Source organism: Hesperophylax consimilis, chromosome 5 (assembly GCF_061612785.1).
Source record: "Hesperophylax consimilis isolate HC1 chromosome 5, BYU_Hcon_1.0, whole genome shotgun sequence".
In the NCBI taxonomy this organism is placed as follows: domain Eukaryota; kingdom Metazoa; phylum Arthropoda; class Insecta; order Trichoptera; family Limnephilidae; genus Hesperophylax; species Hesperophylax consimilis.
Window position 1 is genome coordinate 29127877 of NC_142840.1, and position 14370 is coordinate 29142246.

The 14370-nt window shown below is 32.8% G+C and overlaps 1 protein-coding gene across 1 annotated transcript in view; it reads right to left on the bottom strand.

Moving 5' to 3' along the window:
* Window positions 1-3931: 3931 nt before the first annotated feature.
* Window positions 3932-14370, bottom strand: part of LOC149423741 (epoxide hydrolase 4-like) — a 49062-nt gene continuing 38623 nt past the window's right edge. Inside the window, exons 5-6 of the mRNA XM_089632094.1 lie at window positions 8928-9088; window positions 3932-6904 (exon numbers count right to left, since the gene is read on the bottom strand). Coding sequence (XP_089488220.1) covers window positions 6618-6904; window positions 8928-9088 — 448 coding nt within the window. The 3' untranslated portion in view covers window positions 3932-6617. The remainder of the gene's footprint in view (window positions 6905-8927; window positions 9089-14370) is intronic.

Genomic DNA, 14370 nt, shown 5'->3' on the forward strand with positions numbered 1-14370 from the left:
AACTCCAGTGAAAAATTTTATGGCTTAAAAAGTACAATTTGAATAACTTTTTCATACCCAGCGATCTAATATTTCATTGATGAAGACGATAACTAATAAATAAATGATAAATCTTACCGCTGTCCCAGTAAAACAAAAATCCTGGGTTCGATTTTCAGAAAGTGGTCCAGCGGACGAAAATTCAAATTTCGTTAAAAGACGGTCTCGCGATCGGACGTTTTTTTAGACCGAGACAAAAATACCGAATTCAAGCCGTACACTCGCGCGGCTGTGAAAACTACAGTATGGTTCCGATGAAATAACAATTATTGTTGTTAAATTCTTGGTTGTAGCTTTCTTCTTAATAAGTAGTTACATACATATTTGCAAATTATACGTCGGAGTGCGTAAACATAAATAAATTCAAATGCAGTTTGCTGACATGGTAGATATAAAATATGTAGGTATATGAATATACATTTAAAAAAATTCAAATATTTGTTTAGTTTGTATTTTTTTTTAAATCTTTTGTTTTACTTATTTATTCGTTTGTCCGAAAGGTATTACCGGTAAGTTTTATTTCTAATACTTATCTTTAAAGTATTACTTGATTTGATATGTATGACATTGAAAAGAGGGTTTATTCCTTACAACTGAAGTAGTATATATATTAAAACTAGGTTTTATTTCCAACTATTTTCTACGGTACCTACCTACATATATGTAGTTATGCGATTGCATAATATTGTATCGCTTTCATGTATTTGTTTTCATGATTAACGGAGCGACCTGACTCGTCTAATTTTCGAAATGTTATAAAATTCACGAATAAATTTCGATTGAAAAATCATAGGTTAGTATGTCAAAAATAACCTTGTTTTTTTTTCCTAAAACAAGAAGCTCAATTTACAATATGACATTATGAAACTGACAAAAAGTAACACAAAAAATATTAAATATGTTGAATTATACCAATGTAATAGTGAATTGGACAATAAAATAGAAATTATGGACAATAAAATGATTTGACTCGCACATCACGAATCGAAATTCATTTGGTTCGTGTCACCTTTTGACTACCAATCACAAACAGTTTCACGTACTTTGGCATAAGTTTTAACATTTATACATGAAAAAACGATGACAGACATAAACTCCTGTCCATAGTTGATTCTTTTCCTATCGCCAAATGTTATAAAAAATATGTGCTTATTCTGACTGATTATTTCGAACGACTCTGTAGCATATAAGTACGTACAATGTACACGGATAATTAAATATCACTAACCTTTGTTTTTTCTGAAAATATATCTCCCACGTACGTTTTTGATGTCGTAATTTGTGCTATCTAATAAAACTTTTTTTCGAGGGTATTTTCCTCCTCATTTTTAAGCGAGGAATTTCTTTAAAATGTTATCAAGTAGACTGGCGTGAAATAGACATCAGTGTTGCCAAGTCGAATTTTAAAGTAGAGCTAGGCGAAACCCAAAAAAGAGCCAAAAAGGAGCTAAAATTTTGAAAGTGACCTAAAGCATGGGGGGGGGTTGTTAGAGAATTTCAGAGAAGAAAAATGCGGGGGCGGACTGCAGAGGCTGCTTTTGAACAACTCATAACAAACATTCAACAATACACTTGTTTGTTTTTATAATTTTCAAAACAGAATTATTTTTGATAATATCGAAGTCTTCAGGATATTTTTATTGTTTTTTTATATTTTTTTTGTTAGTCAGCGACTAGTCCTCTAAAAAATCTAAGCAGTCATCCGGTTCCAGTTCCTGTACCATCGCACTGCTAGGACCGGCTTCATCAGGATTTTTTTCATATACAGCCATTGTTCCAATTTTTTTTGAACTTCTGAGGGAAGTTCATAATCCTTGCAACATTTGTTGTGTCGCCTGAGCCCCGATCGAATTGTTAAAATCGAATTAACCATGTCATTGCCAAGTCTATTTCTAGTTTTATTTTTGACTATATTTAACTGGCTAAAAACTCGTTCCACTTCTCCGTTTGACCACGGCAGAGCAAGTACCGAAACTGCGAAAGAGCTGATTTCGTGGAAAGGATTTTCATCAGCGGCATCACAATACTTTAGAACCTCAGCCCAATACTTGACTGTGCCTGATGTGCTTCTCCAGGGTATTAGAGAGATCTTGAACCATTGGACTTCGGCTTTTGCAATGATGTCTGCAGAAATGCCCATTCCGTTCATCAGAGGTGCGATGCTTTCTTTCAGCTGTTTTAAAGTGTTCGAAACTGGCAACTGATCTATTTTCCGTAAAACTTCATAATTTTCGATCGAAAGAAATTTAAGATCGATAGGTTTACAGCGCAGTTCACTGTGAGACTTGCGCGGCGGCCTGAAGTGTCGCGGGACTCGGTCGCTCCGAAGTGTGCGTGTAAACGGCGCTATTTTTAGTAACTGTTTACTTGTGCAGGAGTTCGGGGAATCTCTTCTTTTGGGAAGTTCTCGTTATTTTGGAATATTATTGCAAACATAATGTTTTTTTAATATTATTTCACGTGAATAAGAGCTGAAAAATCTGAAAAACGAGCTAAGAAGCTAAAAGACTTTTTTTGGAGCTGACGACGTCGATTTAGAGCCAGATCTAGCTCTAAAGGAGCTGAATTGGCAACACTGATAGACATCCGCTCACCGCCCTGTCGCAGCGGGGAATGATAAAATTTCGGCTTGCGCTGGGGTAATCACAAACAACAAACGCGAATCGAAATTAATTACTATTATATACTTTAAGAATATATTTTTTGGTCATAAATTATTTCTAATGTTTCAATAATGTCTTGGTAAATTATTTTTCTAATAAAATCTGAACTATACCAATTTGTAAGACCATAAATAAATAGTCCAATTGAGGGATTTTCGTTACAAAACGCGTGCTCGGATTTATTTATTAGTAATTTTATTTGAAATAAAAACAAAATTCTTGTACATACTTATGATAGATAATTTATTGATTGTTTATACTGTATTATTATATGATTTGAAATATTTGTTGTATAATACAACTTCACCTTTGAAAATGCAACAAATCTGCGCATCGTCCAACGGTAACACTTTATTATGATATGAAAATAATATTATTTTTCAAAATTTTACATCTTACTTTACAAGATAAAATAACGATATTTCGAAATCAATTTGTGTTTTTTTCTAGAAAAGTGTCCATACGTCTAAAAGTGGCCTCAAAAATGCCAAATTTCAGGTCAAGTCTACCTATTTCGCCTTAAGACCGCTTACCACCTTAGGATAATTTTTACCTTAGTCGGGCACTCTTGATTTAAATAGTATTTGATATATTATGAAATTGATCCGTTAGAACAGACTTTTCTATTGAATATGAATTCAAAGTTAATCAGACTTTCGTTCTATAAAATGACCATAGATTTTCATAGAATAGATTAGGTCTGAACGCAGCATTATAGATGAACAAACTTTTTTTTAGTTTGGGGTATCGCTTATGTAGATAATATTGGTTATGGCGAAGTAAAAATAGTTTCTCGTTAGGATTGGGCTATAGTATACTCGTATATCCCGTTATTTTCATTTGGGTTTTGGTTTTAAGGTAGGTGGTAGGTACTTAAAGTACTTATCTACGTGTCTAGTAAAAATAAAAATAAGCCCAGTTTTTTATATCAATTTATTGATTTCCTTTAGACAACCAATTGTTTATAAATGTTAGTAGAATGCAAATAATTGTACTTAGAAATAATAATATTATGTGCAATAATTATACTTAGGTTGGATAATAATAAATATTACAAATGTTTATCGTTTAAATCTTCGATTTTGGTTTTAGATGTTGTAAACAAAAGTAGGTTTTTATTTATAAAGCTGGTATACCACTGATCTATTCTATTATCTAGTTCAGTGGTCCCCAACCTTTTTACCGCCGCGCACCTGTCAATGTTTGAACATTTTACCACGGCCCGCTGAGGGGGGGGGGGGGGGGGCGTTGATTGTTTACATTTAATAATTTTAATTTAATTGTATTTAAACATGCCTTTAAAAAAAACAGTTACACAAAAATACGTAAGTATCTCTTAAAATACTGTAAATACATGATTCAGATTTTGTCTAATCCCTCACTATACATTTAAGAATTTATTAAAATAATTATAAACATAATAATAAAATCTCTTTGGTCGCAATAGAAGTATTTTGTTGAAAAACGGGAAAAGTTCACTAATACAATCACACACGTGTGAGCATGTCACGTATTCTCAATAAAACGATTCCACTTGCATTTGGACAAGCAATAAATCTCCAAAATTCTCTCCAGCTATCCCCCTCCCATGGTTTTGAACAGATGTGGGGAATTTTTTTCCGTAATTCTCTAACTACCTCTCCTCTTCCTATGGATTTTAATATATATGGGGAATTATTCTGGATTCTAAAATTCTTGGTATATCATCTCTAATCTAGCTCTTAAAAATATTTTGACGAGCTACCGATTTTTGTCTCAGATCTACCGATTTTTTTCATTCAAATCTACAGTTTTTAATTTTAGCGGTATGGCATCACTGATAGAAGCCCTGTCTTGTTTTTTTACTTCGAAGGTATTGTGTCGGTGGAAACTTGAAGGGGTTGTTAAGTGAATTATTATATTTTGTCGATAATTATTTAAATTTTTACTGGGTATGTTCGATTTTTTTTACGTAATTTTAATTTTTAAGAAGGGCCTCGGACGGCCCGGTACCATTTGATCCACGGACCGGTACCGGTCCGCGTCCCGTGGGTTTGGGACCACTGACCTAGAACAGACGTTATAACGCGATATAAACCCAAAGTTGAATGGACTCAATGAACTGTTCTATGAAATGGTTAGAACCCAGCATTATGATAGACGACCTAGGACTAATTAATATATTTGTACAGCCAGAGGCGGATTTGCAGTCTTGGCCGCCCTAGGCCCCAGAGCATGTAGCCGCCCCTTTCTCAGTACCCATCATATTGACCAGGAGTATCCAAACTTTTCAGTACCTAAGTTCCTAGGGTCAAAACCGTTTTAATTTTCCTGCCATTATCATTCATGGTTCATGGGGTGAGATTTGTCCAGGTCTTGGCGGCGGATACGTCTGCCCACCTGCTGCGTGGCGGGCCGGATCGAGAGAGACTGGGTGAGGGAGGCCTTTTGACCTTTCCAGCCGGACTATCTTGACCCATCGCCTTGCACCGCAGTTGGAGGGATGTATTCATACGTATGTCACTCCTGGACACACTAATCCCCAGATTCCTACCCACCCCTCATACATTTTCCTTTTCAGAACTTCCTATCCTTCCTCCCTTAAAAAGACCCTCCACACAGCATCACCTAAGATGACATAGGTCGTGAGGGAAAATATTTTCCTCAAAGCCTCCTGTGTGGAATTAATGTAAAAAAATACACTTGCTAAATTCGCTAGTTCAATTACTGTATAATTGTCGATTGTCGCAGGCCGGATTGATGACATTGGCGGGCCGTTGTTTGGAGACCCCTGATATAGACTATAGACTACATAATGAATTTACTTGATTGACAACTTTTATCGAAATATTTAGGTACTTAGGAAGTAATTTCTTGTTATCATCTGTGACTTTTTTGTCACGATTGGCCGCCCCTAATATCTGGCCGCCCTAGGCCCGGGCCTACATAGGCCTAAGGGCAAATCCGCCTCTGTGTACAGCGCCCTTGAGGTGATTTTTCACGAAAACGGCGCTATATAAATTATCCAAATATTATTATTAATGAAATATATTGTGATAAAAAATGTGAGTATTTTGAGAATATTGATTGACACAAAAATATTGATTTCTAATATCAGGAATGCATATTATTTCAGATAACCACAAAATAACCCTGATAAAAACCATCGTTATTTCAAAGCTAGGTAATTTTACCGCAATATTTTTGTCACTTTTAATTACGTTATTTTAGTTAATCACTAATTATATTGTATACATAATAATATAACCTTTAACCTATTTTTTGTAATACATATTTATATGCCATTTTAGCTGCATCCATACGTACCACCACATGTAATTTATTAAGTTGTTAAAGGTATGTGATTGTATACCATAAATTTAAAAAAAACAGATGTATCACAGTTTTATAAGGTAATATTAAAACTTTAAGAAGCGTAGCTTTACCAATACCAACTACTCGTATAGGTATCTACTTTAAAATAACAAAATATTAGTAAGAAAATGCATGAGTTAGTGCTTTGCAATATTTGCCAGTCTTCATTTTTGCACTGTGAAATTTAGAAGAATTTAGTGCCTACCTACAAAAGTATTTGAATGAAGATTAGCAGGTAGGTACTACTTAAAAAATCACCCCTTCCTTTCAGGGTAAGTACTGCAACAATATTTTCTACGAGACTTCTGTGTAAAATATTTTACGTAACTTGGAACACCAAGGAACGTTTTTCAATATCTATGCGTAGGATTTTTTTTAATGGAAAAATTCGACAATCTCTTCGTATAGAATTTTTTCTCTCTTTTTCATTTCCATGCAATGTGTGTGAAAAGGAAGAAAATTATAGACGAATTTTGCATGAAAAACATTATTTATCGATGAATTACGACGCGACTCGACGGCTTTCTGCTGGGGTCGACTTTACGTTTGTTGAGGCATATTTTAAACTATCGCATGTGTCTCGTTGAGATTTCGTCCTTCCAGGAAGGCCCTCATGACGCTGTTGACTTTATGGGGATGGTCCTGCTGAACGAAGTGATTGGCGTCCTTCAAACTGAAGGTCTGCAGATTGCCGATAGACCTTTTGGCCATGTCCATGAACTCCACTCCCAGATAATCGTCCAGTTCACCGAAGAGCAGCAGTCCCGGTGGATACTTTTCCGGCGATTTCCCCAGGTAAAGGACGCCGCAGTTGATTCTGTAGTAGTTTACGGCTTGGGTCAATGATCCTGAAAAATTACAAAATAATTATTAGCAGGTACATTTTTTTAATAATCAGGGGATGGTGAAAGTTTTCGGCATCTAAAGGGTTAAAAAAACCTTTGGAGCCGGGTCTACGCTTCAACGCATTTTAACAGAAATTAAACAGCTGACATGATCCCACTGGCAGCAGATTTTTTTCTAATAAAAAAACTTATACACCAAAATCGACTCCCACCAATTTCCCGCTTGTGCTACGCGTTTCCGGGCACCGTGTATGGATATATTTTCTCCTATTTCAATTCGCAAACCAAACTCACTGTTTGTGGTTTGTTTCCAAGTTACCGTAATGTAGGGTTTGAAGCCTAGATATGTATGTATATGTATAATGGTGCCCTGGGAACTCAGGACAATGCAATTAAGCACACCTTTGAAAAGTGATATAAAATCATTAAAAGTGATGAAAATTTACTGGCCTAAAAACCCAACATTTTTTACCTGTATTTTTCACCACTTTTCATGACTTAATATCACTATTCAAAAGCGTTTTGAATCGCCCATGTTCTAAGTTCTCGCTTGAGGTCTGCCTGGCCGCCGAGTTCATTCTCAATGAGACTTCCCGCCGAAAGCGCTTTAGTTTTAGGTTGCTTGGGTACGCGATGATACAAGTTCATAACCTTGTATACTTAGATATGATTTTAGATCTCATTTCTTTGTCTTTTACATTATCTCTTGTTACTCTTCTATTTTCTGATTGTGGTGTCTGTAATATTAAACTAACTATGTAAGTATTTGCATATTGCTTGCTTACCCCATATGCAGGAATATTTGAGGGTCTTGAGTCGTTAAAAAAACTATGTTTCCTTACAACGTCGTTAGAAATTTGGTTTATTTTATTTTATTTTTTTTTTGATAGATATAATACGCCTAAATTTTGGATAAGAGAGTTAGGTATAACGCCAGTAGCCGAAATAACAAATGGTAATATTTTTATAGTCTGAGAATGCCAAATTCTTTTTATCTCATTTCCTAAATCTGTGTATTTTCTTATTTTTTCATTAACAGATTTTTAAATGTTACAGGAATTTGGAATAGCGACATCAATGATATAAGTTATTTTTTAAATTTTGTCATGTAAAACTATAACGGGTCTATTATGACTAATCGTTCGGTCCGTTAGTATAGTTTTATCATAATATATTTTATAAAATTCGTTTTCTAAAAATGAATTTGGTTCGTATTCATAATATGGTATTATATTACGGCAGTAATCAAGTTACTTTTAACTACCAAACTTTGGTGAATTATTTTTAAAGCTTGATTGTGCCTAAATGTATACTTGAACGGTGCTAATATAGAACATCCCGATATAATATGTTCTAAAGTTTCCGGAAAAGCCAAACATTTTCTACATAAATCATCAATTTGATTTGTATTTTTTGATTATATATATGCATCCTATAATTTTGAGTATTAATGATTCTATCCTGAATGGCAAGCATAAATCCTTCTATTTCTGCGCTCAACTCTCCAATACTCAACCATTTGTTTGACGAAAATTTGTCAACATATGTTTGGTTGAGATAAGTGTTTTGCGTGAATAGTTTTATTTGACCAGAAACCGAATAATTCCTGGTTGGGATTTATAAAAATTTTGGCATTTTCATCGTATAAATTTAAAGGTGTAATATTTCTATCTGCCTTGCAAATTATTTAGTGCATTTCTGAGCTATGAGCTTTACTATGGGAAAAAGTTCTTAGCATTTCTACCTGATTATGTTTTAAAGAAGTTATTTTGACTATACCTCTCCCTCCTAAATTTCTAGGTAAATTAATTCGTTCTATAGCTGAATTTGGATGATGGCAATTAAACTTTGTTAGAGTAGTTCTAATTAATGTATCTATGTAAAAATCTGTATTAGACCATTTAATTATGCCAAATGAGTACGTTAATAGAGGTAATAATAATAATTATTATATTATTAATACGATTTTTAAATAGTAGGTATCTGATGTTTTCTGATTAAATATTGTTACTAAAATATTGCCTACCTGGTCTCGAAAATATGTATTTGAATGCCTCCACGTCTTCTTCTGTAACTGTTTTGTTGGAAGGGTCGTGACTTTGGTTGACGACGATGTCAAACTTCTTGAAATCATTCATGTAGAGAGCCAGTTCCGGCAAATACGGCATTTGGAAAAAGAAACAGTACCTGAAACAGAGACATAATTTCTTGGTACAAATAAAGAACTATACAATATTAAAAAAAGTAAAACGTTATTAAACATATACAGAATTTAAAAATAAATAAATCCACAAGAACTCGCTGATTTCTTTTATGCTATATCTACTGGTTTGATGTTAATGCAGATGTCGCAAAGTAAATTGAATTATTTAACTCACATAATCATAACTTATACATTTAATATGCTTGCAATAAAGCAGCACAAAAATCAGCAGTAACAACAAGTATCAAAAATAATCGCCGATTTGCAAACAGTGTTGAGCGATGGCACTGACTTGATCACGTGATATATCAAAATTCTTCGCCTGAACTCTAGTTGGCCAAAAAACACGAAGTCGAAGATTTATTTATCATAACTTAGCAGTAAACATTTTTTTACAATACCCTCATTACACAATGACACTTTGCATAAATCCATAGCATAAATAATAACGTCGGTATCTCTATTACAAATTTTCAGTAATCTGAATGATAGACAGGTACCTACCTATTGTAATATTGCTTACCTATAAATCGATTTTTTAGGCTGAAGGAACAGATCTTATACCTAAACATACAAAGCCTTATATCACACCATTAAGAGCTCCAAATATTATTAGAGGAGAGAAAGCCACAAATGGTTATGTTAAGTGAAACACATGTCACAGAAGACATAGAAGATAATGAAATCAATATTCCGCAGTACAATACTATAAGATGTAACTCATATAGCAGACATACGGGTGGAGTAATTCTATTAATCAAACAAAATATAAAATTTGAAATAATAACCAATAAACAACACGATAAAACAGCGTGGATGTTGGCGATAAAAGTAAAAAGTGGCTAAAAAAAGGGGTCTACTGTATTGTATACCGTTCACCTAATTCGAGTATGAAGGATTTCTTAACGTACTTCGAAAAATGGTGTTCAGAGAACATCAAAGAAAGACAACCGAATATTATAGTAGGAGATTTCAATATAAACATGAATAAAAATGCAGACACTTATACAAAAAAACTAAAAAATATCATTGAGTTCAATGGGATGAAACAACTGGTAAAAGATCCCACTAGAGTGACTCTGACATCAAGTACATTAATTGATCTGGTGATAACAAATGTATTTGAACTACAGGTAAATCTTTTAGATTCACCCAGAATCACAGATCACTCCATAATTCAAATTATAGAGCAAAATAGAAATACGGAAAAACATTTTATAAAAATCATAGTTTACAGGAACTATGCAAAATATGACGAAGAAGAACTTAGATTACAAATCAGAGCACAAAATTGGAATGGAATAATGGAATTAGATTTTGATATGAAGGTAGAAACACGCATAAAAAATATAAAATATTCAATTGATAAAATTGTACCAGAAAAACAAACTAAGTATTGTGATTGTATAAAATAGCAAAAATAACGAGGAGCTCGGACAACTGGGAAAACTTCATCTCTATAGAAACAGGTATACCACTCTATTGAAAAGTGTAAAAAAAGAATACTACAGAACTAAAATAGAGGAAGAAAGGAGAGATCCGAAGAAAATGTGGAAAATAATAAAATCGTTACTGAAAATAACAGTATTGCATATGAAGACATAATATTCCCCCCTGGAACAGATGGGTTAAATATAGCCAATAAATTCAACAATTATTTTATAAAAAGTATTGAAAATATTAACGAGAGTATTCCGAAAATTGTTTATAGTGTTCATGATGAAATTGAAGAAAGAAATATAGAATTGGAAATCAAAAAAATAACAAAGGAGGAATTAAAAGTTATTCTGAAACAAATGAAATCAAAACCCAGTCCTGATGGAATAGCAATACAATTAATAATTCAATCATTACCAATCATTGAGAATTACTTACTTAATTTTATAAATGAATCTATCACCTTAGGAAAGTTCCCTCAATCATGGAAAATATCAAGAGTCATCCCAATACCGAAAATAAAAAATACAAAAAAATGTGAAGAATATAGACCAGTTAACACGCTCCCTAAGTATGAACAAATACTTGAACATATAATAAAAAAACAACTTGTTGATTTTATAGAAAAATGGAATATATTATGTGAAGAAAAGTGTGGATTTAGAAATAACCAATCTTGTGAAATGGCTCTCAATCTAGTTCTGGAGGACTGGAAACATAAAAATAAATATGTGATCGCGGTTTTCCTGGACTTTCAGAGAGCTTTTGAAACGATAGATAGAGATATAATTATTAAAAAACTATCTAAAAATGGAATAAAAGGAAAGGCATTGAAATGGTTCAAGGATTATTTAAGTAATAGATATCAAACCACAAAAGTGGGTGAGACAATATCCGAACCAGTAAAGATTACATTGGGAGTACCATAAGGGTCGGTTCTCGGACCTATTCTTTTTATAATGTACATTAATGATATGGTAAAAGTATTGAAACATTGTAAAATAAGATTATTTGGAGACGATGCACTGATTTATATAACAGGAGAAGATTATGAACTCATAATGAACCATCTAAATGAAGACCTACATAATATATCAATATGGCTGAAGAAAAATAAACTTAAATTGATTGTAAACAAAACAAAATTCATGAACATTGGAAAACTAGTAACGCAAACAAAAAAAGACATATTGATAGACGGTGAAGTATTGAAAGAAGTATTTGAAATGAAATATTTGGGGGTAATAATTGACTCCAAATTAACTTTTGCTCAAAATACAAAACAAATTATTAAAAAGATTGCCAAAAAAATCTCACTGTTGGGAAGAATAAGAAGATTCCTTAACACAGTTTCCAGTAAAAATGTGTACAACGCAATTATTGTACCACACATAAATTACTGTAGCAGCATTCTATTCTTATCCAGCGACGGTTTAATGAAACAAATGACAATTCTACAAAATAGAGCAATGAGAACCATATTGAAGAAAAATAGATACACAAAAATTAAGAACATGTTGAAGGAGTTAAATATCTTGTCATTTAAACAAATTATTTACTTTAATACCATATTTTTAATCTACAAGACAATCAATGGCCATACGTCTAATGAATTCCTAAGAAAAATTGATAAACTGCAGAACAAACACACACATGAGACAAGGAAAAGAAATGAATTGAGACTCCCCTTCAGGAAAAAAACACAGAGTCAAAAGTCATTGATGTACGGAGCGTTGAAGATATTTGGAAAGCTACCAGAACAAATAAAATCAGAAGAAAACATAAAAACATTTAAAATTAAATTAAGAAAATATGTGATTGATTCATTTTAAATGTGTTACCATAATTATATGTATATTTATATGTATATAAGGATTGTATTAGGACATAGATAACTATGTACCTACTTAAAATACCACAATAAACAATAAACAATAAACCTATAAACAAAAGAGACAGTGTTAGTTCTTCTAAGCAATGCAACGGATTTTGATAGGGTCTTCACTATCATTTAGAGAATTTTTTCCGGAGGGTTTTTTTCCGTCTTTGTCTGTCTATGTCCGGGATAAATCTTCCCCACAGGAAAAACTAAACCCTTCCACACACTTTTCCACAAATGATCATCTAGTCAATCCACATTACGCAAGTGCATTATATAAGCATAATAAATACAAAATAATACAAAAACAACAACAACAAGTCAAATCACCAGGGATTAAATGGGAAAATAATTCACCGACTTAGTAAAACTTCTATTTGGACCTATAAATCCTACTGATCCCTCAATATAAATATTTAAAAAATCTTTCGTAATCCTACATGAATGACAGATCTAATACGCCTAAATTTTGAATGAGATAGCTAGGTATAATGCCAGTAGCCGAAAAAACAAATGGTAATATTTTTATAGTCTGAGAATGCCAAATGCTTTAAATTTAATTTCCTAAATCGGTGTAAGTTAATTTTTAATTTAATTAGGAAATAAAACTAAACATTATGAGATACATCAAAATAATGTACTACGGAATTGTACATCTTTAAAACGCCAACAGAAAAGTCCGCAACGGTATCTATCTATCGCCTAAGGATAACCCCCAGCAACGCCAAGTACACGTCAGCTAGTGATACATATTATTTTAAAATAATAAATTGTGATATAATGCAAATTCATCGAATAAAATTTCCTTGCTCGTGCCGGAATTTGAACCTGCGACCTTTAGATTGCTAGTCAATGTTTCTTAAGCCAATTTAGAAATTCTCATCAAACATAATTATTTAATTAATTACACCCAGCACCAAACTAGGAATTCTGGTAAATATCTTTTGACGCTACTGAGGACTTTATTAAACATTTTCTAATTAGTATAATAGTGTCTGTGGTGGGCTAAGTAAATCTACAATTTTATTCCGAGATTGTTGTAATTTCGCACACTCGACCTTCAAAAAAAGTCATAGGTCTATAATACATTCATAGAAAAATGTAATTAAAAATTGGTCAAGTCCAACAAAAATTTTGAAGTTTTTTAATATAATTGATTTAAGATCCTTGTGGTACACCTCGATAGTAAAATTGTTATGTCAACATTTCAAGATATAGAACAAAAGAAATCCACTACTAGTACGAGTCAAGTGCTCTTGTTTTAATTACTTTGCATAATGCCAATAATAATTATTCAGTGTTAGATAAATAAACAATAAGCTGGTAATAGACTACTGGGTCATGAGTTCATTAGTTTTATAATAGCTAAATAATTGCTCTATTATAAATCAATCATTATTATTATTTTCACACATTTCGCTTTCTGACCTTATCTCGGTGAAGTCAAAATCCTTTTCAAATAGTGCATAATATTCAATTGACAAGATATGTGTTGCCGTTCAACAAGTTTTGATAAAATAGTGGGAAATTTTGAAGTCTAAATTAATAATTCTGTAAAAAAGAATGAAGAAAAGTTTAAAACATATATTTTTAATAGGATCGATGTATATTTAACGATTTTTTCATAAAAGTTGTTGGTATTTATAACGGAACGCTTATGGCAGGTGTCACATTTAGATCAGTTTCCCTTTTTCCACAGTATAAATAGGTATTACAGGTCGGTTTGATAGAATCAACACAATTTTATTATTCTGTAGGAATATTATTTTGATTGTTCTTGAATCTGAAGTGTGTAGTAATAACTACACAATTTTAATGCAGTGAACATTAAATTTGGCAGGGGGGTGTGGGTACCGCCGCCACGGGAACCATTTATTGGATAACCAACACCTTTGCCATAGGTCGCCAAAAGTGCCCGGGTTCATGAAGTGAGGTTTGTCATGGTATTGA